We start from the raw sequence: 27,555 nt of genomic DNA on the forward strand, positions 1-27,555 counted from the left end.
CGCTGCCGCGGTCACCGGAGGCGCGGCCGGGCAGGTGCTGCCGAAGGTCGGGGCAGGGGAGACTCGGGGTTATGGACACAATCGCATCCCGTGAGCGGAGGGTTGTTATGTAAAGCCTCGTCCCTGGTGGGGGTTGTGTTGTACTTGGTGATCAGAAGAGCAGTCGCTTGACGTCCCTTGAGCCTGGGCTGACTCTTTTCCCTTTTCCAGTGAACAAAACAAAGCAAGAAAGTGTTGAAACGTGTAACCTAGGGGTTGGTGCTTTCAGTGCTGTGACTTTGATTCTCTTCTTGACACGAGCAAGTGAATAACTTAATTTTGGGGGACTACTGAGTGTTTGTACCCATATCTCATGTACAGCCTGGGAAATTGATGTACAATGGAAAGGGAGCCTGGAAAGGGACAGGTGTGGGAAACCCTGTGTGACCATCCTATCTCCTTGCCTTATTACAGCCTTTTCTGGTCATTTTCTTAGGAAGACTTGGTGGCTTTAAACATTCCCCTGTTTCCAGTGACGGCATCAGACCCCCCACCTGTCCCTGTGGGACTGAGCAGGCCCTTCCTCAGCATCACTCTTTAAAATGAACTTGTTCTGCTCCAGTGTGTGCATTTATTTGTCACCTTATTACCTGCTCCCTCCCAGCTGCTGAACTTTTCTCGGGTGTATTTCCAGTTCTTGACATTCCTTTAAAACTCCTGAATTCTCCCAGGTCCCTGGCACAGGGGATTTGCAGCCTGGGGGTGTTACTGCAGAACAAGGTCTAGTGAAGTGCTTTGCGGGAGTGGTTGTGCACTGGATTTGTCATGTTGTTGTCTTCTCTAATGAGGGAAATGTGATTAAACTTCCTGGGCTGCTGTTGTGGGAGGTGTGAGACAGTCCCAGCAAAGGGGGGGGGGGGTCACACTGGAGTTACACAGTGGTTGGACTGGGACTGGGGCAGATCTTGTTGGTGAGGAACAAAAAATGTTACCAATATCTTGCCTTTATTAATGTACAAATATCGGGTTTTATCATTTCTTGGCTGCTGTACAGTGTATTTGCAGCTCTGTGCGAGAGCAAACTCTCCTCTGTTCAGCAGTTAGAGTCATAGAACCATGGAATATCCCGAGTTGGATGGGACCCACAGGGATCAAGTGCACCTCTTGGTCCTGCACAGGACACCCCAACAATCCCACCCTGTCTCCAAGAGCGTTAGCCAACTCTGTCAGCCTTGGGGCTGTGACCATTTCTCTGGGGAGCCTGTTCAGTGTCTGACCACCCTCTGGAGGAAGAACCTTTTCCTGATATCCAACCTAACCCTCCCCTGACACAGCTCCAACCACTCCCTTGGGTCCTGTCACTGGTCACACAGAGCAGAGGTCAGAGCTGTGCCTTCACTGCCCCAGTGAGGAAGCTGCAAACCCTGGTGAGGTCTGACCTCAGTGTCCTCCAGCCCAAGAAGCCAAGTGCCCTCAGCTGCTCCTCCTACAGCTTGCCCTCCAGACCCTTCAGCATCTTTGTGTCCCTCCTTTGGACACTCTGTAATAACTTTAAATATTTCTGATACTGTGACACCTGAATCTGCCCCTGTGACTTCAGTACAGTTTTAACAGTGGTGTAAGAAAAGAGCAAATTTCAACTCTAGTCTCAAAACTTTCTCAGGTCCCTGATACTTCCTTTAAACATCTCTACAGTTCTTGTTTTATGACTTTTCTCCTTGTCTCAAATATTGAGAGAGTGAGACTGAGCCCCTGGGGTGAGGTTTTGTGCAAGATGCCACACAGAAACCCAAAAAGAGTAATTCGTACATTTTGCATTCTTCCCGGTTCTAACAATCTGAACTTGATAAAACATGATAAAACCCCAGTAAAATATTACTTGGACTTTGAGAATGTCTTTTGAGGAAGCTGGAATGTTCAGATGCTTTTTCGTGATTGTTACCCATCACTTTAATGAGAAGATGCCACATGTTTTTATCTGCACAAGCCCTAGAGTTCGCATTTTTGGGGGGTTTGGAGATAAATAGCTGCAGCAGAAATCTGTCCTGAGGTTCCAGGTGGTCTGTGATAAGTTGGCATGTGCAAACCACTTCCTCCTTCCTTCTGTAGCTGCTGGCAGGGACATTCTGCCGCACGTCATTTTCCACCGTGGGTGCTCCTGGATGTCAGAGGTGACTAAGGGCAGATGTGACTTGTGCCCTTACTGACTGAGAGAGCAGCTCTCAGCATCTTCTAAGCACCTGTGATGAGGTGATGGTGAAACTGCTGTCATGGTGTCCCCCCTCATGTTCATTTTCATATTCTATAAGAGGTGACACAACTGCCTGTGACTGTTTCTGGTGCCTCCCTTCCTTCCTGCTCATCCTCTTGGTTAGTGAATTTTATAATCATTGCTGGTCTTATTCTTTGTTCCAGATCAAGAGAAATTTAAGTGTTGAGGGTGGATATATTAAGAGTTGAATCTTGAGAGCTGAGACATGAAAGCAGCACCTCTCCCATAGGGAGATTTGGCCTTTCATGGGCATGTGGAGAGAATGTGAGCAGCTTCCAAGAGGCTGCAGCAACATGTGTATAGAGCTGGGAGTTGTTTGTTGGCGTGTCGTGTTTAGGGTCTGCTTGTGTGAGGATGTAAGAAAAGTCTGGAGATTTTGGTGACTCTGAGGTCTCTTTTCTGTGGCAATAATTGTTCTCAGCCACGTAATTTCAGTTTGTTACTCACATGTGGTTTGTTCTACAGGCATATTTCCTTTCCATCACATTACTACAGGCTCACAGTTACCTTCAGCAGAGGCTAAGAAATAACTAAACTAGAGATCAGATATCTAAATTTGAGTTTAGATTAGAGATTAACAAGAAATTCTTCCCCGTGACGGTGGTGAGGCCCTGGCACAGGTTACCCAGAGAAGCTGTGGAAGGTGTTCCTGCCCATGGCAGGGGGGTGGAACTGGGTGATCTTGAAGGTCCCTTCCGACCCAGACCATTCTGTGAGACCACCTGTGTTCCTTGTCGCTTGATTTCTGTGTCTGTCTGAGTTTGTACCAAGGATGAGGCGATGTTGGTGTCATCTGTGAGAGCAGAACACCCCGAGCTGGGAGATGGAGAGGCCTAGGATGAAGAGGGAGTGTCTGGAAACAAGTCAGGAAAGTTTAACAGATTACATTTAGATAGAGCAGAGTTAGATGTATGTAAAATGTCTTGCTAACTGTGTTAAAGTAAGAAAATAAGGAATCAAGTTCGTAGAATTGCAAAGCTCGAGATGAAAGAACTTCTCTGGCAGTTATTCTTCTCTTGCAGGATCTTTCCTTCTCTGCAGTCACTAATGTTCTCCAGGTTGTGAAATGACAGGGCTTCTGTCACTGCTCAGGAAATTCAACTGCACAGGCTCCTGCTCCTTCCTGTCACGGAGCGTGATCGTAGTCACCCTGAACGGTTAAAGCTGTGCTGTTCTCTGGCTGTGGAGCTTTCTCCTACGGGAATCCACATTTATTCTTTCCTTAGGTCCTTGAACTAGATGTACATATTCCAGCTGAATTAACACTTCCCGTTTTGGGTAAGCTGGTGCTCTCTGCAGTGACCCCAGGCCGTGGTCCCTGCCGAGCCCAGCACAGAGCTCAGCGTGGCACTGCCGGGGCTTCCTGCGCTGGGGCTGTGCCAGCCTTGGATGTACCGGCCAAAATTCCACGTTCCCCGGAGCTCTGAGGATGTTTCCCTCATGCACTCGTGTCTGATTTGGTGTCTGCCACCTCTCCAGGCTCTCGGATTCTTACCACTTCCCAAGTTTCCTTCTCCAACTTGGTGTTTTCAAACCTCTCTTTCCCCTAACGCAGTGCTTTGTCTTTTCTGCCCAAGTGTTTGTAGTTCTTCAGGTTGTTCTGTCTCTTATTCTTACTTGGTTCATTAATTCTTGCTGATGAATGTAAAACCCAGGTTATGAACTGCCACTAGCACCAGGTACCAGCAGGAAAAAAAAAAATCTTGTGCTCTTGTACTTTACAAACATGGAATACGGGAAGTTCTTGCCCTGAAGTCTTGAACTAATTTTCTTCTGTTAACAGCTCATTAAGAGAAATTTTCCAGCACTCCTTTCTATGGAAAACAACCCCTCATGACACAGCTTAGAGCCCCCTTTTTTTTTTTTTTTAATAGTTCATCTTAGTTTTTATTCATGTCATAACATTTATTGATAAATTACTTGAACATGCTGCTTTCATGTCTTATAATTAAACAAATATGGAGTGTACTTTAACTAATGTTGTAATCCTGTAGTGATCATGTTTTCCAGGAGAGACTGTTTTATTTTTCCAAATCTCTCCCTGTGGATACGTGTGCTCCTCTGCAGCCCCACAGCAGTTTCTCACTATTTATTCCCAGTACTACACTGGGAACATAAAAACTAGAGGTAGGAGACAAGAGGCAGGATAATGGTGTGATTCTCTTCAGTGTGTTTGTTTTTAAAGGATTGATGTTCCCTCATTATCTGCAGTTTCCAAGAGCAGCTTTAAGTTATTTGTCTTTGGACTGGAGACTTCCCTCAGCTTTTCAGTTTAGTGGGTTCTTCTTGGAAAGGCAGAAATGAGCCCTGGAATGGTTGTGCCCCTCCTGAAGCTCCCAGAGGTGGCTCCTGGATTGGGAAGAATGTCTCAGAATGTGTCAAACCAACGGGGATCCAAAGGTTGGATAAAAACTTAAGAGATTTTAAAACTCTGTAACTTTTGCTGTATGTGGTGTTAAAATGATTCTGCACCCAGGTTTTGGTGTCACTTTGGGATCTGGAAGAGGAGGCAAGTGTTTGGTGTCTCACTGTAGTTGGATCAAACATCCTTTTATTTACATACATTTTCCAATTTTAAGGAAAAATAGTAGTATGTTCCTAATTTTCAGAACCAAACATTGGAAAAATATTGTTTCTAACCAGTGATCAGTTAAAAACTTGAGACAAGGTAAACTCTTGAGAAAGGAAAAATTGTTTACAGTTGTCCTTAGCTTGGATTCTAAAATTTCACCAAAGTAAATTGCTCCATAGTAGATACTTTTCTCAACAGTTGGTTCCTGTGGAAATTTCACACCATTGAACAGTCATTCACTTTTTCACTTCATTTTCCTCTGAAATTCCTAGTATTCACTTAGTGTAATCCTGTTTCAAGTGTCTGGTTTTAAATGAATATTGAGTATTTATAGGTTGTCTGCTATATTTTAAATATAAATTATGCTTAAAAATACTTTGTATTTCCATCTGTGTTGACAATACTATAGAAGCTCAAATCTGATCATAATTGTCCAGCTTTGTACATTGACATGGAGGGGTTTTTTGATTCTGCATTTAATTTAATTTCCAAAAGACGTTAAAGAGATTTCAGTGATGGAAGTGCTTAAATGGTTTTAATCAGGCTTTGATGTGCACAAATCATTAAAGCGAGGAGGATGAAGAGATAAGAGTCCACAATTCTCTTTGTACAGTTTGTCTGCAGAGGAACTAATGGAGTAGGAAGGAAATGTTAAGAAGGAAATCCTAAAGGAGCAGGAGCGGCGCGGGTTGTCCCAGGGAACAAGGGGCAGGACAAGAAGAAACGACCTTAAGTTGTGCCAGGGGAGGTTTAGATTGGATATTGGAAAAATTCCTTCATGGAAAGGGCTTTCCAGCCCTAGCACAGGTTGCCCAGGGCAGTGCTGGAGTCCCCATCCCTGAGGGATTTAAAAACCATGTGGATGTGGCACCTGGGGACATGGGCAGTGTTGGCCTTGGCCTTGGGAATGGTTGGACTGGATGGTCTTGGAGGGATTTTCCAGCCTAAACCATTCCAAAATGTTGTTTTTTCTTATAGGGAAGGGTAACAGCAAACCAAAAAAGCTACATCAAAATGGGAATTTAGTTTGTTTGATGTTGAGTATTTTGTGGGCGAAGGAGTGACCAGAGTTTCTGGAGGAAAAAAAAAAAAAGAGATCTTCCAATTTCATTTTCCAGTGTTACATTACTGTTGGCATAAGCACTTCCTTACTTAATTAAAAAAATACTAGGTCAAAGTCCAAATTTGAGAAACTGAACCATTAAGGTGAAAATTTCAGAAAAATTGAATATGGGAAACAGATTAAAGGACAAGTTAAGGACTTACCTTACATGTTGTAACTTTAGGAAGTTGTTCTGTGCTTTGGAACAAATAAGAAAATTAACCCAGTGGAAGTTGCTGGGAGTCAAAAATGCTTGATTTTACAAAGATGTCTTAATCCTATTTTATTCTTGTAACTTCACGGGCCTTGAAGCACAAAGATTGCCCAAGAGGAGATAAAATGGACTGATATACTGATATTTTTCCTGTCTCATGGGGTTTTTTTTGATGTTCTGGGTGGTCCTATATGGAACAGAGGTTACTGATAGTGTTGTTTGCATGTTTCCAGGAGGTTTTTGTATTTTTGGGTGGCTGGGGTGTTGTGTTTGTTTGAGATTTACCGTTAAACCCTCCAGCTCACCTGTGGTTTGTGACTTTCTTACACTGTACCTGCTTGGAAAATTGTTTTAAATTGTGAAGTTTTGGATTTATTATTAATTAATATATTTTAATTTAATTAATTGATATTTAATTTTATTCTTCTGTTGCCAGTAGGATAAATTAGCATCATATTGAAGCGTTGATCTAACATGATGAAAACTCTGGGGTTTGGTGTAAACCAGCCTTTAAAAGATAAAGGGTGAAAAGGTTTTTCCTGAAGCAATGATTACTTGTGCTGAAAGAGCTGCACTAATTGTATTTAATGAGCAAAAAATACAAGTAAGGAGTTTGCACTGTGACACATTCTTAGCCAATAATTACCAGAAATATGTTTTAATAGGAGAGAGTTTTAACAAGTAGTCTTCAGCTTAAATTTGTTAATCACTAATAACCCTCTAAAATCCACCTTTCTTAATTTTTTTTCTTCAGTGGATTTTCTTTGGTGGTTTTTCCTTCGTTTTTTTTTCCCTTCAGTTTTTTTACTTCATGTTGGTTTTTTTTCCTTCAGTTTTCTCTTTTTTTTAATGGAAAAAGTTGCATTATTTCCTGGCCACATGAAGCAAGATCCATGCTGAATTGACGTTTAAAGATGTTTTCACAGCAGCCTCTTCACATACCTAATTGACCCCAATAGCTTGTGTCGATTTTTTTGGGGGGGATTTTTTTGTTTGGTTTATTTTTTTTGGTTTGTTGGTTTTTTTTTTTATTTATTCAGAGGAATGTTAAAATACATCCAGTCATGATTTACTGACAGACTCAAAAGCTATAAATGATCAGAATGGGTGTGGTCTAATCGTCATTTTTATTTAAGAGTACAAAATTTGGATCTTGTTGGCTGGTCTAATGGGCTGATTTCTTGCTATTCAGTTATAAATATGAAGTTATGCAATCAGAAAAATTATTACATGTGACTCTCACTCTAAATAGTGAGTCATACCTTAATAATTAATATTAGCTTGCGCTTAGTAGAATTCAGTTAAATCAACCCACAAAGAGGAGTTGCCAGCAGTGCCAGGTGCCTGAGAAGGGCACCAGAACTGTTTAACTAGAGCTGGTTTGTCTGACACATGCCTGGGAGCTGGAGGAATGAGAAGCATTTCTTGCCGAGTAATTTCTGTGGCACTTGAAGCAGTTTGGGCTGTTCCAGAGCTCTTTCCAGGCTCCAGCCCTGACCCAAGCACACGCTCGGTGTGAGCTGAACTGGGCTCTTGCATGAAGGGTTTTGAAATTCAGCTGGATTTTGACACTGCTTTTGCAACGTCCTTTGTGTTTGCCTTTAACTTCATGTGACAAAAAGCTGAACTTCTTTCTCTAGTGGCAAAACTCAGAGAGTTTCTCTGGCTGTAAATTAAATGTGTTTTTAGGATCCTGTGCTTTGCAGTTTCACACCTGTCAGGTCTTCAGGCTCATGTTTAACAAAGCCCATTGGGAGCAGCAGTTCCACACCAGCTTGCACAAGTCCTTTGCTAGTGTATCAAATGCAGAAGTTACGTTGTTGGTTTAGGTAGACCAAAAACTGTTCTGGGGACAAGAGTTCATAATAATGATTATTGATAATAATGCCCTCTGTGGTGTAATGGCACAGAGTTACACTGTGCCCAGACTGCCCTGCCTGGGACATGAGGCTTCTTCTGTGCAGGTGGCTCAGTTTCCTTTTGGTACTTAAATCTCTGTTAACAGCATGACTTTTGTTTTAAGGCCACATCCAGAAAAGTGCAAACAACTTCAAGAACTTTGGGGAAAAAAACCCCAAACATTATCATCATGGGAAAATGAGGTTGTGTCATTTTATTAAAAGAGTTTTTATAGCTCTATTTTCTACAGTAGCTCTATTTTTTACAATAAATAGAATACTTAGCTCTATATTCTGTGATAAATTAACATTTATCAACTGTTTTCCTGGGGTAATAGATACTACACTGAATGCCTTGATGCTCAGTGGTAGCTGAAATATTAACGATTTTCTCAATCTGCTTAAGGGGGTTATAAAGTACAGGTGGCATTTAGTAGGTGGGATGAAAGGTTAAAACTTTCCAACTTTTTTAAGCAGTGTTTGTTTGGAAGCACAACACATCAAAGCTGTGGCTTTCCTGCTGCATTTCAGCTTCCCTCTGTAGATAGTTCTGGTCCCTTCCTCTCGCTTCCAAATTTTTTTTGCTTTGTCTACAAATCTTAAATGCTTCTCTTCCCTAGTGGGTTTTTGCAGAGTTTAACTACAATGTGCTCTCATCTTCAGTGTATTTAAATTTAAAAAGAAAGTTGTAAGTTAGCAGAAAGCATCCCAGGTCTCGGAGCTGTCACATCATTCACGTACATTTTAGACAGGTGGGAAATGGTGATGAGTTTGGTAAACTCTTTGCATGCAAGTCAGGGCTGAAAACTCGGAGGGAGAATCTGTATTCTCTCTTTTTTGGTACTCAAAATTGTGGATTTTACAAAGGCTCCTTCAAGCTCTAAAGCAATCGTGGAACTGCTGCAGCTGCCAATGGGAAGCACTGGTGCTGGGAGTGTTCAAGCCACCACTTTTGAAAATATATTGATTATAATGTATTGATAATAATATTGAAAATATATTGATGCTGATGTGCATCAACTCAGGTGGTTTTGATGGTTCCCTTCCACCCCCTTCAGTTGTTCTGGGAACAACCTGGAAACATAGTTCACTTTGGGTCTCTGAATCTTTCTGTGTCACACCCTGAGTGTTTTCCCATGGTTCTGAGGAGAGTTAAATCATAAAATGATGAAGTTTTTAACTCTGGCTGCTCTGCTGACGTGCTCCCCAGCATCCTTCTGGTTTTCCATCCCTCATAACCACATTACTTGTTGCCTGTTACAGATAAAGTTCACCTATGACAGTGTGATGCAAAAACCAGTAATTTAATGAGACTTGTGGAATTTCATTGGGTGTTGTTATTAAATGGGTTTTAAACAGGTTGGTTATTCCTACTCTCTGTTTTGGGGTTGTGGAGTGTTCAATCTTCTCTATTTAAAAATAACCCTGCTCCCAAAATACCTATTTTGAACCTGCACAGATTTCCCAAATTCAGCATAACCAGTTCCAATACATTTCTGTGTGAGCACAACCAGGATAGTGGGGTGAACAGAGGCTGAGAACTGCTGTGGACATCTGCCCTGGATGGGGGCTTGGACCAACACCCAAACCAAACTCTCAAATTTTAAAAATTCCCTTCTGCTTTAAGAACGAAGTAGAGCTGGGCACAGGATGCATTAACAGCCCTAAAATATTTTATTACTTGCGCTTGTGTTGTGAAGATGCATCAAATAAAAGCTGTGTTCAGAAAACAAGCCATGTTGAGGCAGCAAGGGAGGAGGCAGAGACACTGTCAGTGGTTACACGGTGTTGGGCCGAGGAGACCTTGCTACTGCAAGCAGTTGCACAAGACCCAAGTGGTTTGGAGAGTGGCAGAATTCATTATCTCAAACCCTGATGTTCATTTCAATGTGTGATGCAGCAGAATGTGTGAAACCTTGGTCACGGTAGGAAGTCCAAGATAAATGTCTTGTGAGACAGTGCAGACAGATGATCTTTGAGTAAAGCTGGAGGAAATGACAGTTAAACCAGGGTAAAGTATTTGATAAACTTTTTCTCTCCTTTCTTTTTCAGTAGTTAAGATGGGAGAAGGATATGAACCTTGAATGTGATTTTCCCTTTTGCCTTTTCACTCCTAATTTAGATGGCACCTCATTAAAACCTTGTCTGCTGTTTCAAATCTGACACAGAGCAGATTTATCAAAGAATTTCTGTCAGTGAATCCTTTCTTAATCCTAATGCCACAGAGTTCATAACACTCAAATGTAATGATATCTTTTATGAAAGTAAATTAATGTGAGGAAGTCAGAATGATAATAGCCAGATTAATGTTAGATGTCTGAAAAACTATTGCTTAATAAAATTTAAACGGCAGTTGTTTTGGCTTCAAAGTTTAAGCAGAAGAACATGTAGGCACAGGAATTGGGTTATTAAGTTTCTGCCCAATTAGAGGGCAGAAATTTGTTGAGAAACAGTATTGGAATATGCTTTGGTTTGCCTGTGTGGACATGAAAGGAGTGCATGTAAAAACCTTATGTTCAGGATGGTCCATCTGTGCACTGGGTGAATTATTGACTTTGGCAGCAATGGAGAACGGCAAAGATGGGAAGGATGTTATTTGTTGACTGGGAGATAAAATTGGGCTGAAGTTTGCCAGGAGTGAGAAACAAAACTGTGACTGGTCAAGTGCTGAGTTTGGTCTGTGCTGCTGGGCTGTTAGTTTTGTGATCTGAGCTGTAGGATGTCAGGGCTTGAGCTGCAGATGCTGATAAAGAGAATATCATTGCCTGGTTAAGAAAGTCTTCTGTTCCTGACAGTAGTTTTGGTATTGCAGGATGAGGCAAACAGAAATGCAAAAGCCGAGGAATGCAAAGTTGAAGTTGAACTTTGCTGAACAGTAGCAGCTTCACTTCCCTCTCCTGGCTCAGGCTTGGTTCTTGTGACAGGAGTTTATTGAGGCTCCTTTGTCTTATCTGACTGGGTGTTGTGGTAGGTGCAGAAAATGACCGTTTTGGTAGGTGGTAGCTTTGTTGTATGACATTGTTCAGTCCTACAGACTTCCTCCTCCTCTGAGTCAGTAACTGCACTGTTGGGTCCCTCCTCTGTGGGACCTGTGCCATCAGCTAGGATGGAACTTTGTGATGGAGAGAGGGACAGTGGATGGGGAAATGAACCTTCCTCTGCTCTCTGTGCACCAGGAGAGGAGGAGGGAATGTGAAGCTGTGCTGTCACTTCCCAGACTTTCCTGCCACTTCCCTTGTTTCTCTACCATTTCTGAAGAGACAGGACAGAAAGGAGGGACTGAAAATGATGTGAGCAGGTCTGTTCTCTGTGCAGGAAAAGAGTTGGGAATTTATTTCTGTGTAAGGTTCATCAGGGAGGAGGGAACCAGATGTTTTACCTACCGAGTAATACTTCTGCACAAAAATGAGACATTTTAAAGGATGGGTGGTTGTGCATTTTTTCAGGTCCTCTGAGTGAATTACATCAAATTCTTCTTGGATATAAACAATGTTAGGCTATCTTATCAGTATGTTTTAGAAGTGGACTTAAAACTTAGGTTTGAATGAGCTATACTGCAAGTGCTGAAAATAGAACTTTCTTCCTTAACTTGACTTCTAAAATCCATTTGCTGGGTGTGCACTTTTACCTTAGTTCTTTTACTTTACCTTGGAAAGAAGAGTGGAACTAGATGATCTTTAAGGTCCCTTCCAACCCAAACCATCCTGTGATTCTACTTTACTTTTATGTGCTGGATCTCACATATAATGAATGATATACCAGTTCTCATCTGAACTGATTTAATGAAATACTTGCAGAGTCTCTTTCTAAAGGATCACCAAATCCTTTTCCAGTGGTTGGTGTTGAGTTACAAATGATCCCTGTAATTCTTTTATATTATCCATCATTGCCCTGTGTTGGCTCCTCAGGTAGAAGATGCTGACTGATCCTTGGGTAACCTGATATTTGATGGATGGAGGGGGACTCTGGCAGATAAAACTCAAGAGCAGGATGTAATTACTTGCATCATCACTTGACTGAGACGCTGGAATTAACAACGTGCTCCTACAGAAAGTGCTGTGGGATTTTTCTCAGCTAACGGTGGTGAGGGATTTGTGCTCATTTGTCTGAGGAGCAGTGGCAAGTCCAGGCACATTGTGCTCTGTGGGGATTTTTGTGGTGCTTTGGAACTGAGTGGGAAGGAGAAGTGCCTGCAGCAAACTGCTGGCTCTGCCCTCCCTGGGAGTTCTGTCAAACATTAACCTGACCTAGGCCAACTCACTTTTTTTATTATTTTTATTTAAAGCTCTCCCACCCTCACAATATGTACAAAGGTGTTCCCGTCTGGCTCTTACAGCACTTTATGTTCCCCCATGGAATGTGCAGCAGGAATCCCTAATCTGAAGGGTGGGATACGAACAGTTGTGTTTGTGTTATAGAAATGAGAAACATTTATGTTAGTGGTGAATCACTGATTTATATTTGTATCATATTAGCAATACAGTTGTATTTGAATCCTATTCCCAAGAACTCAAACGGAGCCTTGGGAGGAGGGACAGCTCTCTTCTGGAGATGGAGCTGTGGAAGAGTTTGTTCTCATCAAAATACCCAAACAGAATTAAGGCTCAAGCTGTCCTGTGTTCAGCTGTGCAGCCTTACTGTGTGATATGGAGTTACTGAGTTATAGTTTTGGAGTACTACTGGTATCACCAACCTTTTCCTTGCTGGAGCAAATCCCATGTGGAGTCCTCCCAAACCAAATCCCCCTCCCTTGGCACAGAGCGTTGCAGCAGTATCAGAAGGTGTGAGGGAGAGAAACAGAAAGCTTCATCCTTTTGAGAAGTTGGGTTTTGCCTGTTTCTGAACACATATGAATATTCAAATTCTCTGTAAGCTCTTGTTTTTAGTTTTGTTCCTTGTTTCAGTTATAAAACTCTGAAGATGACTCTGTGCTGCTTCTGTATTTGCAGCATTGTGATTATTCTTTAAATTTATCCTGGATAATCCTCCTGTTTGTGCTCTTTTGGGTAAAGCTGTATCATTTTAGTAGGAAATGTTATGTTTTTTCTGCATTTTTCTCCTTTACCATAACATAGAAATCTGGAAGTTAAGATTACACATTCACTTTTATTGTTAAGTATCAAGTATTGTTAAGTATCTTGGTGACACCAGAGCACGTTCCTTTTTGTGTAGCAGTGGGGTTTTGTTGTTTTTTTCCAGTTTCTCCCTTTTTAAACAGCTTTTCTGTGAGCGTGATTTAAAAGCTGACACTGGCATTTTAGTGCAGGATTTGTGGCAATGCCATACTCCATGCACAAACTGGGAGAAGCTTGCTGTGCCAGCTCCTGAGATGCCCCTTGCTGTTCATGCTACAAGTAAGAAAAGTATTTGAAATAATTAACAGGCATCTTTGGGAGGGAGCTGGATGCAGCATTAAGGCAGCTTCAGGTATTTTTAAATGCCTTCTTAAAACATCATTCCTTATTACAAACAGGCTTTCTAGCCTTTTTTTCCCCCTCCTTTTAAGAAAAAAGAATACAATCATGGGAGCTGTGTGTGCCCCCAGAGCTGGGTGTGCCCCGCACGGAGCCCGAGCTGCTCTGTGTTCTCTGAACGTGTTGATCGTTTGTGGCCAAATGTTGTCAAACAAAATTTGTGTTTCAGCACTGCCAGTTAACCAGCACTGGATAAATGAACTGTTTGATTCCTCTTGCTTGCGAAACCAATTGAGATGGAAGAAACCTTGGAGTTAAATGAGGATGTCTTGAAGGAAGTGGAGGTGTTGTAACCAGGCTTTGAAGTTCCACGAGTACCTGGTTGAGATGTGATGGGTTTGGATCCCTTTTAAGGGGCTGCACTTGGAGGGTTCCTCGGGCCAGCCTTTACCTTTGATGGTTTTACCTTATGGTGCCTGGGAAGATGGAGAGATAGTGCTGGTGGTGAACTGGGTTGAGGGCAGGAGCTGGGATGCCTGATGTGGTTCAGGGGGGTGAGAAGAGGCTGCCAGACCTATGCCTGTACCCAGGGTTTGGCCAAGGTCCTCTTTAACAGCATTGCCAGGAAAACTTTGACGATCATGGGTGTGTTGATTGGGGTTTATTTTTAGTCTGAAATTGTGGTCCAAAAGTCCCAGACCTGGGATGTGCCCCCCCTGCCTGGGGCTAGGGGAGTGGGAGGTGGGAAGCAGGAGAAGGTGGCACCAGCGCTACCGTTTCATAACACTAGTTATAAAATCCAAGATGATGATGGCTTGAGGAAACTCAAGCCAAAGCCATACCCTTGTTGGATTAAGGATGAACAGAAATACCAAATAGGATTTAGGAAGACTTTGGAAGGAGAAGTTAAGATTGTGTTTCTGGTACGAGTGATTTGAGTGATACTTGAGCAATTGATGTGCTTGGTGGGCCTGGAGCAGTAATTAATGAGGATTAAAGAATATACACAAGGGAATGTTGTGTCAGAAGTTTCTGTGAGTTCCCTGCTGATTTTCCTTCTTTCTTTCAACTCTTCCTATTGAGCTGGAGCAGAGGCGTGAGATCTGAACAGTCATTTGTGCAGTCACATACACACAGACTGTGTGGAGTTCAGCAGGGCACACTGAGCACAAGTAATGACTCAAAACACGTAGAGTTAAACTTCCTAAAAATGGAAATACTGTACTGTGCTTTAGGCCTGTTCTCTAATTTCTTTTAAATTTTGAACTTCTCTTTTCCCAGATATGGAAATTAAGGCGACTTTGGTCCTTGCTGCAGGGACCTGTTTTGTCTCCCTTAGCCTGGCTCTGCTTCTCCTTCACACTTTGCTCAGGACTCCTGGGAAAAGGGATATAGCAACATCCTCTTGGTAGCAGCAGGTACAAGGCAACAAGATCTTCATTTTCCACTTCCAGGCCTGGTGTGCAGAGAGACAGGAGCAGAGGAGCTGTCCTCTTGCCCAGAGGATGGGGTAGGAGTGATGGGAGCTTGGCTGCACCCAACTGCTCCCAGCTCTTCCATCCTGTGGGAAAAGGTTTAAATGTGGGAGAGGGAGAAGCAGTTCTGCCTCTGAGCAGCCTGCACTGCTGGTGGGAGCAGTGGTGGGGCAGAGCTCCTTCCCCCAGCCAGAATCCAAACTGAGAGACAGCAGAGCGCCAGCAGGAGATGGGACTGGTGTCCACTCCAAATTGGGAAAAAAACTGAGGACTGGCAAACAGTACAGAACTTTGGTCTTACCAGTAAATTTTATATAGTGGATTTTACAGGGTTGGTGTAATTCAAGTGGTCTGAAAACTTAGTTTTGCAATTTCCTTGACACTGAAGGTAGCTGCTGGCAATGTTGATCAGTAGACAGACCTTGGTCATCTGCTTTCAAAGTACCTCTCCTTGCTTTTCCTCTACATGGGCAGCTTATTTTCTGGTACATCTCGTGGCTGTGCAAGATAGGAAGTTAATTGGGAAGTTGTCTGAAGTTCAGAGCTAAGGAAGCCTCACTAACTTCCTTTATTTACACATTTAGTGGTAGTGTGATTTTAATAGCTTTGTACACATTATAGGAACTTAAAATAGCTCTATGTAGAGATTAGATGATTAGATACAAACAGGTCTAACTTGAATCCCATTCAAACTATTTGCTCTAATAAAAAATGTAAAAGAATTCAAGAAAACTAAACCCAATCCACTTAACATGACTACCCACGAAGGTGTTTTATCATTTGCTACATTACAAAAGACTGGGGAGGAGTGGTTAAAAGTGTGATTAACTGCTGTATTTCTGATGACTAATTTTACATAGACCTGGGCAGGTACAGCCAGATCAGTTCTGGGTTTACTCCAGCTCGTATCTCAAATGAATCTTTGCTGTAATGTACCTTTGTGTTGGTAAAAATGCTGGGTTTTTTGCAGTCCCAAGAGTTACAGTAAATGTTGATAAAATTGTAAAAGATGATCCTCGACTCCGTAAAAAGTAGGGAAAGTCTTTGTTAATATTTAACCCTCTATTTGAAAATTATAGATGTAAAATTCTTTAGAATTATAATATTCTGAATGTACAGCGGTATATAATTCCCAATCCCATCCCTTTAATGAGAATGAACCACCCAAAACGAGGGCACTTCTATTCTCTGCCTCAAAATTTGCCTTCAATTGTAAATGCTGGAGACTCAGACTGTTCTAATTGGCTTTAACTGATCAATGTCTATAATTAAATCTGTTATTTGTCTGTGTTTAAATCCTGCATGTGTAAGAAATTGGGCTGCAGTCTGAAGAATGAGCTTTTTAAGCCTCAAACTTTTAAAACAAGTTTGTCATGAATGCCAAAATAATCCAAGGGATTTGCTGGCCACATTCCAGTGCATAGATCCCTCTCTTGGCCTTGATGGTCACCTGCAGTTACATGAGTTCAGCTGATTACAGGGGAACTGGAGAAAAAAGTGATTTTTCACATAAAGTTTAAAATGTATTGTGTTCATAGACTTGATATCATCATTGCATGAATTAAGATGATGCTCATACCTTGTTTATGGTGCAGGGAAATACAACAAACCTGTTGCCTTAAAAAGCATTCAAGATCTAAACTTATACCTTGGCTTTATTCTGGTTTAGGTGTCCTCTTAGACTTCACTGTTTTCAGAGTAACAGACAAAATGAAACCAAATGAATAAAAGAAATAAATGCAAGAGGCTATAATATTATTGAGGTGAAGAGATCTGTATTTTAAAAACTGAGTGATGAGTTGAAGTTTTTCTGTTGAGAATGGGATAGCTGGATTTACACAGATTTCAGGGTCATACTGTAGCAAGTTTTTTTTCTTTTTAATAGGCAGCTGTCTAAAAACACGAAATAATGGTTTTCTAAGCAGCCAACATTTTCGTTTTAGACTGCAAATTATGTGGAAGAACATCACTTTTTCTTGGGAACACCTACTGTACTTTGTGCAGATCAGTAAAGCACATTTCTAAATCACTTAATAGAAAGTTTGGCACATGTTGTGACTGCCCTATCCCTGGAAGTGTCCAAGGCCAAATTGGATGGGGCTTGGAGCAACCTGGTCTAATGGAAGGTGTCCCTGCCCATGGCAGGGGATGGAATAGATGAGCTTTAAGGTCCCTTCCAACTCAAACCATTCTGGGATTAAATATTAAAGGAATTAGTACCACCTTATTTCTCATCTTACTTTGTTTACTCCTTTAAGTCCCAATGCTTTATCAAGCTCAGAGGGAATCTTTTCCAGCTTTTGTTTGTGTGTGTGTTGCAACAATTTGATGTATTTCTGTTAACACCAGCAGCACAACCAAACTGCAAAGTAAAATTTGTAAGAAGGGGTATTAGCAAGTTTTTAATCTGAATTTTTGCAGTAGGAGAATATGGTCCAAGGCAGAAGGTGCAATATTGCCAGAACTTCCCTGAAATTACTGCTCTGAGTAGAAATGCCTTTTGGGAGTCAGGGGAGGAAGGGAGACCTGGAAACCACATCAAAGCTTGAGGTTAGAATATGTTGGAGGATGGGTGCCAAAAAAAGGTATGTCAGCACCAAAAATAAACCCAAACCTACAGGAAAAGCCAGGCACTGAATGGGTGGGGGGTTACAGAACATCTGGGGGTTGTGGGGGAGAAAAGGTATTTTAGAAATGAATGGGAGATGTGCAGCGTGGGCTGAGACAGCGAAATGAGTCGAGCTGTGAAATGGTTTGAAATAGTTACTTGCCTGAGGACTTTGTGGATTTTTTTCAATTTTTTTTTAAATACTGCATAAAGTTTCCCTGTTAGAGCAGCTGTGGATTGGGGGTTACAGCTCTTTGGAGGGGGAAGTGGCTGAATTTGGACAAACATCTGGGTTTGAGGAGTTATGATCCTCATTCTTTGGCCAGACAGGACCAGGGGCTGACTCTGTGCACTCCCGTCCCTCTGTGCACTCACATCTCTTCCTTGTTTCCTTCTGTGATCAGAAATTATCTGTTTTGCCCGTAGCAACATGAACCGTGAAGACCGGAATGTGCTGCGTATGAAAGAAAGGGAAAGGCGAAATCAAGAAATTCAGCAGGGTGACGAAGCCTTTCCACCCAACTCCCCTCTCTTTGCTGAACCTTACAAAGTGGTGAGTTTCTGCAGTGCTTAGAAATGCAGGGTTTATGACAGAAATCATGTTTTAAATGTATTTTTATCTGCATTCTTTTTAGATCCAAAGCTCTTACGGCAACTGAGTATTTAAGCAGGGCTTGAAAATAAGGCTGGACAGTCACTAACCAGCTCCACTGGCAGATTTACAGTGCTTAGGAAGGAGGGGAAGCTTTGAAGGGAATGAGAAAGAGGAAAAATAAAATCATACAATTTTTTTCCTTCTTTCACTTTCTGCACGGTGACTCAAAACACTTAAACTGTCCATTGTGTGATGCCAAGTTACCATTTTTGGGGTGAATGAATGCTGGTTGCTAAACTTTCTAACCTTTAATCAGTGTAATCCAGATCTGGGCAAGTTCAGAAAGAGAATTTTTAAATAGGAAGTTAATTTTAAATGCTGAAATCCCTGATAGGATGGAATTATAAGCTCTAACTAGTACTCCAGTAGTTTGTATCTGATTTTTTTTAGTTTTGAAGGACTTGATTTTGTTTATGATCTTGCACAGCTTTAAGCCTGTGCTGGGCTTCCTGCCACATTTGCTTTACTCAGCAGAATTGGAAAAAATAACCTAATTCTGGGATAACTAATAAAACACCATTTAAGATTTTAATTATGTAGCTCAGAACTCACTTTGAAAGCAAACCTCTTCCCTTATTACAATTTCAAGTGGTTTGTAAGAAATAAAACATTGTTACTGAAAACTGACTTCCTGCAGGAGGAAAGTTGAGGAATATTTGGTGAATTTTTTTTTATTCATGTCCTCCCATTACTTTCCTGTGCTTGATAACCAAATCCCACCTTTATGAAGTTAACTGGAGCTGATTGGGATGCATGGGGAATGATCCAATAGACCTAATTTGGAAAACGAAATGGTTATAGAAGAAAGAACCCTTTTAACTCTGGGCAACAAACATTGTGCCAGTATAAATACCAATTAAAAATTACATACAGGGGTGAGGTTAAGCTGATTTTATTTTCCTACTAATTAAAACTTTTTAGGACTGATGCATTCTGTGTTAGAGAAATAATGTTTTAGATGACAGTAGGCATCTACTGCTTTTAAACCTGCATCCAGCTCACCATTGCATTATTTGAAGCACTGATTAATGCTCTTTCAGCTGTTCCTGCTGCTGAAGTACATCTTTTTCTTACGTTTTAGGTTGTTAAATTACTGCTTTAAGAAATAAAATTGGGAATTGGCAACAATGGCAAAAGAGACATGAATTCTAGCCATGAACTTAGACCTGAAATTTAGATTAAGTGCAGTGCTTATCAAATCAATTAAGTGAAAGTGAAATTGTAATTGGTTTCAAATCATTGCTTTTTAAAACTTGTTTTCTTAGACCAGCAAAGAAGACAAGTTGTCCAGTCGTATCCAGAGCATGCTTGGTAACTATGATGAAATGACGGATCTCATAGGAGACAGACCGCTCCAAAAGCTTGTTGCAATTCCCAAACCGACCGTTCCATCAGCACCCGACGAGAAATCAAACCAAAGCTTCTTTGGTGATCAGAGACACAGCACAGGCTCCCACCAGAGCAGCAAATGGACTCCAGTGGGGCCAGCTCCCAGCACCTCCTCCCAGTCCCAGAAGCGCTCCTCGGGCCTGGCGGGGCACGGGCAGCGCTCCGGCGGCACCGGCACGGGCAGCGCCGGCCAGAGGCACGACCGCGATTCCTACGGCAGCAGCAGCAGGAAAAAAAGCCAGCATGGGTCTGAACACTCCAAACCCCGTTCTTCCAGCCCTGGAAAACCACCTGCTGTCTCCTCATTGAGCTCCAGCCATTCGAGATCTCATGGGAATGATCACCACAGCAAAGAACATCAACGGTCGAAGTCGCCCCGGGATCCCGATCCCAGCTGGGACTCTCCCTCCCGTGTACCCTCATTTTCAAGTGGACAACACTCTAATCAGTCTTTTCCACCTTCACTAATGTCCAAGTCCAGTTCAATGTTACAGAAACCCACTGCATACGTCAGGCCGATGGATGGGCAGGAATCCATGGAACCAAAGTTATCCTCGGAACACTACAGCAGTCAGACCCACAGCAGCGCCGTGAACGAGCTGAAGCCCAGCAGCAAAGCACACCTAACCAAGCTGAAAATTCCCTCTCAGCCACTGGATGTAAGTTGCTGGCTGTTTCCTGGCTTCTGAAATGTAAATCCATTTGGGCTGGGATTTTCCAGCTTCTTTAAAATCCCAATCTACCTAACCAAAAGTGAGTTTTTAGTAAACACTGTGTTTTTTGTTACACAAAGCACCTTAACCATAAGCAGCGAAGGCAGTGGGGAACGTGCAAAAGTAATAGGTTTTTTTTCTTCTGCTTCTTCCATGTGGGTACTGAGATTTTTATTAAGTAAAGGCTGAGACATTCAGGCAGGGTGAGATAACCCAGAGAGGCTAATTTTCATGGAGTGTTTCTGTAGTTAGAAGTTAATGAAATAGTAGGACACACAAATATTTTGACAAACTGGATACTGACATTGTTACTGAGAGCCCAGTTGACTTAGACTTGATAATATCTGCTTATATCAGATTTTCTTTTGAAGTGTGTAACAATTACTAAATGTGATTACTATATATACCTAGGGAAAAGAAGCTCACCCTAACTCACCAAATTAAACAGGGTTAGGGACTTCTGTAAGTCATGCTGGATATAAAATACTATTGGGTTAACAACTTTTAGGAGTTTGGTAATTCTTGACTCATTAAGGCACAGACTCTGACTCCAACTCACTGACAAGGAGAGTGCCTTTCCTGGTAATAAGATCTCATTGCATGTCCTCTCTAACTCCTTGAATCATGGTAGCCAGAGAAAAGCCTTTGTTCCTGGGGTTTCAACAAATAGCAGAATAAGATTCAGGACACAGGTAAGGAAATTAGGAATGATTTTATTTGTCAAGACTTGCCATGTCAGTGCTGAGGCAATGAATCCTGAAGTGGCTTTGCTTCTTTCTGCTTGTGGCAGTCAGGGATGCAGAAGATTCATAGTTTGGTAATTATTGCTGTTTCTGAAATCACTCTGTAATGTGTGTTTTACTTGGGAATGCAGTTTGTCATTTCTGTGAATTCACGGTCCTGCACTTGAATTCAAGATATTATCCTGTGACTTCTTCCAGGAAATGATTGAAAGCTGCAATTCTCATTCCCCTCTCTCGAAGTTTTTAATGTCACTGAGTGCCTGTGATCATTTTAACTGTCGAGTGAAAAGTAAGAGATCATTGTCACAGTTTTATAGATCTCATGTATTTGCTTTTCATAACTGGATGTGACTCATGCCATAAAAATGTGGATCTATCTGATATTAAAATTGATGAAAGGAATTAGCAAGGGCTGTTTATATCTATGTAGAGTCCGTATGAGTCATGATAAGGATTGAAGTTTGGTTTTAAGTGTTTCTAGTCCCTGGAAAATTTGCTTTGGGAGATGTTAACCTTAAGTTTTGATTTGTAGGCATCAGCATCTGGCGAGGTGAGCTGTGTGGATGAAATCCTCAAAGTAAGTTCCCTGTGCTCTTCATCATTTATTTGTTGAAAATTCAAACATTCCTGAGGAAGTGGAAGGACTCTGCAGTTATTAGTGCCTTTCAAACTGCCTTGGCTGCGAGTCATTTACAGGAGGGCTCTTCAGGTGCTCCTCTAGCACAAGGAGACTTGGGAAAACTGGGAGCAGAGCTGGGCACTGGGTGTTGTGGGTGTGCACACAGTCTTCTGAATATCCTCACTGCATTCTTGCTCTTTTATGCCTCCTCCCTGGTAATCAAAACTAGCCATTTCTTCCACCAGAATATAGTCCTTAATTCTGATAACTTTCTAGAGTATAGTGAGTGTTTTGCTACCTTGTGGCAGAATTTTCCCGGTCTCCTACCTGGGTTATTTTCCCTGAGTCCTGTGGTTCCCCGTCCTATGTCTGCTCCCAGAAAAGGATCATCAGGTCCCCCTTGAGCATTTCCATGACTTGCCATCTCCTCTTCATTGCTACATGGTCCTTAGAGATGCTCTGAAAGAATACAAGACACTTTCTTTGAAGCTTCAGGCATTTGATTTTCCCCTTTTTCCTTAAACTCTATAGGTTTCCCTTTCCTAGGATTCTTCCTTCTGCTCCCGTGTCCCACACGTGTTCTTCATGGTCTGAAATGATCAGACTCTGACCTGTACTGCAGGCCAACCTGTTCAGGCCAACCAAGTTTATTGATTTATGCCTTTCTGCTTGTTATTATGTCTTAACTATCTGTTCTCAGGGATAAAAATTTAAAATTCAGGTTTACATGCAATATCTGTTCTCATGGATAACCTGAATTTTAAACTGTTTATATGCAAAATCTTTGTTGCACATTGGGGAAATTAAGGTTTTGAATATAAATCTTAGTGAAGGGTGAACAATGAGCTGAAAATTGAGAGACAGTCACCATTCAAATTCATATTGTAATGAAATCTTTGCTTTAATTTTGTTAATTTTTCTTCTTGTTGTTGTAGGAGATGACCCACTCCTGGCCCCCTCCACTGACTGCAATCCATACACCATGCAAAACTGAACCCTCCAAATTCCCCTTTCCAACAAAGGTCAGTGCTGTATTCAAATACTGAATGTTGTAAAAGTAACTCCTGTTGAAGATCAGGATTTTGGAACTCTTACATTCAATTCTGTATAATCTGGGTTTATTTCAGTGCTTTATATATCTTTATTTTGCTTCAAAACCACTTGTCAACAGGGGCCTTATGAGGAATGTCCAAAGTTTTCCTCTGGTTTGCACGGATAGAAATCTGCAAGGTTGTCTATAATAAAACTTTCTTTTTTAACTTTTGTTTCATAAATTCAAACCTTCAGGATACTTTTGAAGCTTGAAAATGCCTTTGAGCCTTTTCCCTATTAGGAAAATGGTTTGTACCACTTATGTAGAACGAAGTGAGTTTCCCTCCATGTAGCAAAGGATCAGAGTCTGGCTGGTAAATGCTGAGAAATTTAACTGTATGTCTCTGCTTAAACTGAAATTTCCTCCTTATTTTGAAGTCCATTTCTAAGAGATTTTTACATTTACAAAAAATTAAAACCTTTTAAAAATCGGAAGTGTTCAGATCACTTGTTTCAAAAGGTCCTTTTCCCAACCCCTTGTTTGCTTAATAACTATGAAGGGTTTAAGCTGTTAATTCTAAAGAGAAAACCACCTCTTTGCTGCTGTTGACAGCTCTGGGCACATTTCCAGGAGACCTGCTGGAGCTGACACCTCTGAGGAAGGAGATCTCTCTCTCCTTCCCTGGGGCTGGGTCTGGCAGCCCCAGCTGCAGGGTTTTGGGGTACACTGGCACTGGGAATTGTTTGCCTTGAAGAGCAGCTCTGCAGTCTGCAGGATCCTGGGAGCCCATGGGTAGGCAGGGGAGATAGCTGTGGGTAAAACCCAGCTTGGAGATTCCTGGCTCATCCAGGAATTCATGGTTTGTTTCCTGTATCTGCTGATTACCAGTAAAAGATTCAACTCAACAATAGGATTTTTCTCCAGACTCAACATATCTCTGGGAGGAATTGGGGTGCCCCACCCCTAACTTGGCATAGCTTCAGACTATAGAAATCAGACTGTTTGTCTTTTAGAAGTTACCTTTGTAATAATTAAGACTATGTTTTATTTGACCTACTGCTGTTTTAGAGCATCATTTGCTGCTCTTAATTTCCTGTTTGATCCAAATTGCTCCCCAAACGAGAACAGTTGAGAGAATAATTTTAAGAAAACTTTCTCCCTGAGGTCTCTGATGTGATATGTCTAAACCCGTCCTCTTATGTGAATGATTTGACATCACCTTCCTTCAGCCAAAGGTTCCAGGTCCATGTTGGAAGTGCATATCCACAAAACTGCCCCAGACTGGTATGAGTTGAGCTTCTCACCCTGGCTGGATATCTCAGAGCCATGGGCAGTCCTGCTGTCACCACCCTCTGTGTGGCACGTTCCTGTTTCACTGCATTTTGTTTCTCTCCAGTGATCAGAAAATTCAGAACATGCCATTCAGTTCTCAGCTTTACTTTGGAAGGCATATCTAGAAAGTAAATCCTGTCATCTATTTTCTTAGCATTAGATCAATATTAATCTTGCATATACTACTCTTAGTCAGGGTTTATTTGCTGTGTTATATGAAACTGTCAGCCTGGAAATAATTCGTACCTTTTATTATAGAGAAAGAAATCCCACACCTTTCCTCATCAACAAAGGTCCTTATTCCACTGCTTTGAATACTTGAATACTGCTTGTTTCTGTGTATCCCTGGCATTTGACTCAGTCTGGGGAGAACTGTGCAGAAATCCACGTCTGTGACACAGAGAGAAACTACCTAGGACTGCACAGTTGTGTTAACGTTTGAACAAAAAAGGTGGCTTGTGGGGCTTTCTGAACCTCTCAGCCAGGATTGTGTTTCTTCACCCAGTTTGCAAAAAATTCCATTTATGGCTGCTCTGACTCTCTTGACTTTTTGCCAGCTTTTTTATTTTGTGGCTGCACATCTTAGCCGTGGAACTCTGTCAAATTCTCTCTCTGCATCCAAAGCCTATAATTTCCTCTGCCTTCTCCCCTCTGTCATTCTTGGCAGCAGCAGCTATGCAGAATTCCAGTGAGTTAGTGAGCCATAGGCTTGTGCAGTCTGGGCCCAGAGCAGAATTCACCAAACAAAACAAAACAGTGGTTTACTTTAATCAAACGGTTCTGTTGCAGGAAAGCTCCTCCTCTTTAATACTGTGCTCCATTTATTACAAGTCATATGCTGAAGTGTTTCACAGCATTTCTCCTGTGTGCAAAAGTTGGTATGTTTTTCCTGTTCACACAGAATTAAGCTCCCTTTGGTGGACCACTTGATTTTATTTGTCGAACTGTTGGGATGGGATCGCCTTCCCTGTGTGTAGAGAGTGAGTAGCTTGAAGGAACTCAAACTCCTGACTGGGGCCTCTCTGATTACTATAAATATATCTAACAGTTACCAGGAAGTCTTTGAATCAGAAGATAAAGCTCCATGAAAATAGGTCAGGGAAAGTTTTATGGATGCTATGAAAAATATGTAGATTCCTGAGACTTGATAAAAAATGTTATCCCGTGACCTAACACTCTGTAATTTTATCCATGGGCTCACAGTCAAAAACGCCAAAAATACTGGCATGTTTATAAAATATATTAAAAAACTCCAGCTGTTTGTTGGGGAGGGGAAGGTTTTTGTTTCCCAGCACCATGGGAGGCTTGGCACTGTTTGTACCTGTGCCGGGGCCTGAAGGCCACAGAGAGGTGGATTCTGCCTCCAGGTTCCTCCATTCCTGCCCTGTGCCAGAGTGACCGAGGAGAGCAGTTGGATCTCTTGATCTGCAGCAATACAGAAACTTCCTTTTGAGAAATGAGATCTGACCTGAGATTTCAGCTATTAAATGGAAATGGGTCCCGTTCACCACAACCAGGTCTGTGAGGGGGGAATCTGGCCCCCGATGCCGTCCCGTCCAGCTGGAGAGTTCCTCTCTCCACGTTTTTTTGTCACACTTTTTGTTTCCTGCTTAAGTGTCTTCCCTGTGTAACTGTAGCAGTCTATTATATTTTGGTTAAAAGGGTTTCCTTCCTTTCAGTTGTTTTGAATTTCTTTCTGAAGCAGACCTTTAGAAGCTGCTGCTGTAAATATCTTTGGAGTTGAAAGTAGAGCTGGTTTGTTTTTTTTTTTTGATCTCTGAGTTTCTTAAAGAAATATGTATTCAATAGATGGCAAGAGAGTTGGAAAAAGTTGCACATTTAACCATAACACCTCATTAAAGTGCACTTAGCTGAGAACCTGTGCTTTGCCTTCCAAGTAGGAAGCTGACTAAAGCGAGGAATTAGGCAGGTGTGTTCTGCAAATTCCTCATCCATGTGCTGGTAAAGGGGTGCCAGTTCCCCATCCCATGCTCCCTTCAGTGCAGTGCCTCTGGAGGTGTGGTGTTTGATTACTGTGTGGTTGTTACTTCTTTTTTGACTTAGTCTGTTGGCGTCTGAGCTGCCAGTGGCAAAAGAGATTCAGGGAATCACATCTGCCCTCCTCCTACCTGTGTAAAAGATAAAAAAACAGGTTTTATTTTGAAGGAAGTGTGACTGTTGCTTTCTGTTGAAGTCACAAGACTTCATCTTTACTTTGCACTTTAAAGAGACGTTAATTTTATTTTATTGTCCCTTCCTTTCTTTCAGTTAGTAAAGATCACAAACACCTTCCAAGGAGAGTTCCTTATCAGGTTCCCCATCAAGTTCCCCTTGCACAAAATACTTGTTCAGTGCGTTATTGCAACTGCTCCACTTGAGAAATACAAAGTTAAGGGAAATTGAAACATTTTAAGTCTGCTTTGCTGTGTAAAGCTTTTGTGTGTTTAAAAACCTCCATTTTATAAATTGCCTGGCACCGACTTGGCTGTGTGGCAAAACTGGTTCACAGGTGTACCAGAAAAAGTGGAATTCATTTTATTGTAATTTTGGTAGGCTACTGCCAGACCATTTAGGTAAAACGTGTGTATGTAGCTAAAAAATTGAAAATATTTGACTCAATTTGTATTTCTGGGACTGGCAGTTGTCCTCATTTTAAAATAGGAAGGTCCTATTTTAAAAAGATACTCAAGCCTGGAAGTGGGTTTTCAGTAGCTCAGTAGCCTCTGTGTATTTGTTTGTTAAAGCAGTATTTTAGGATTTCAAAAAAGTTTATGATCTGCTGTGTCTTGGGAGTCAGAGTTGAGGTTTCTGTGGAACGGGAATACTGAAGATGATAAAAGTGCTAAAATTTGCAAGCCTTCGTTTCTCACAGCTAGTTATATATGATATTAGGAAGAAAATCTTGGCTGTGAGGGTGGTGAGGCCTTGGCACAGGTTGCCCAGAGAAGCTGTGGCTGCCTCATCCCTGGAAGTGTCCAAGGCCAAGTTGGATGGAGCTTGGAGCAACCTGGGCTAGTGGAAGGTGTCCCTGCCCATGGCAGAGGGACAGAACAAGATGAGCTTTAAGGTCCCTTCCAACCCAAACCTTTCTGTAAATCTGTAGTATCATTGTTTATTGGCTTTTGCACAAGGGAATTGTGTGATTTCATGGAGATTTGGCTATTCTGGGAACACTGTGTTGGCTGCCTGGGCCTGTTTGGATTTACCAGGGACCAGCATGGAGTATTCTGGGCAGAGTGTGCAGAGCTGGTCACGATTTAAATCTCAGATTGTCCCTTAGGGTCCTTTGTGGCTGAGATAAATTTTTTTGTTGAGAGGTTTTTCGTGTCCTCACTGGTTGTCCCTCAGGGTGCTGTGTGTGCCTGGAAAAGGAAAAAGAGGAGAAAAGGGTTTGAAGGAAAATACTTCAAACAAGCAGCAAAGTTTGTGTATAAGGAGGATAAACAAACATTCTGAATGGTTCCTCTCCATGCTAAACATACAGGGAGCTGGGATTTATGGAAGTTACAGAGGAATTTTGGAGTTCCAGCTATGATG

General features: G+C 41.8%; 1 protein-coding gene across 8 annotated transcripts in view; it reads left to right on the forward strand.

Moving 5' to 3' along the window:
- AFF4 (AF4/FMR2 family member 4) overlaps positions 1–27,555 on the forward strand; it is a 56,580-nt gene that overhangs the window by 675 nt on the left and 28,350 nt on the right. For all 8 annotated transcript variants that reach the window (XM_032702651.1, XM_032702650.1, XM_032702657.1 and 5 more), the window contains exons 2-5: positions 17,953–18,087; positions 19,455–20,237; positions 21,567–21,611; positions 22,589–22,675. In XM_032702651.1, coding sequence (XP_032558542.1) covers positions 17,965–18,087; positions 19,455–20,237; positions 21,567–21,611; positions 22,589–22,675 — 1,038 coding nt within the window. In that variant the 5' untranslated portion in view covers positions 17,953–17,964. The remainder of the gene's footprint in view (positions 1–17,952; positions 18,088–19,454; positions 20,238–21,566; positions 21,612–22,588; positions 22,676–27,555) is intronic.

This window comes from Chiroxiphia lanceolata, chromosome 15 (assembly GCF_009829145.1).
Source record: "Chiroxiphia lanceolata isolate bChiLan1 chromosome 15, bChiLan1.pri, whole genome shotgun sequence".
NCBI lineage: Eukaryota > Metazoa > Chordata > Aves > Passeriformes > Pipridae > Chiroxiphia > Chiroxiphia lanceolata.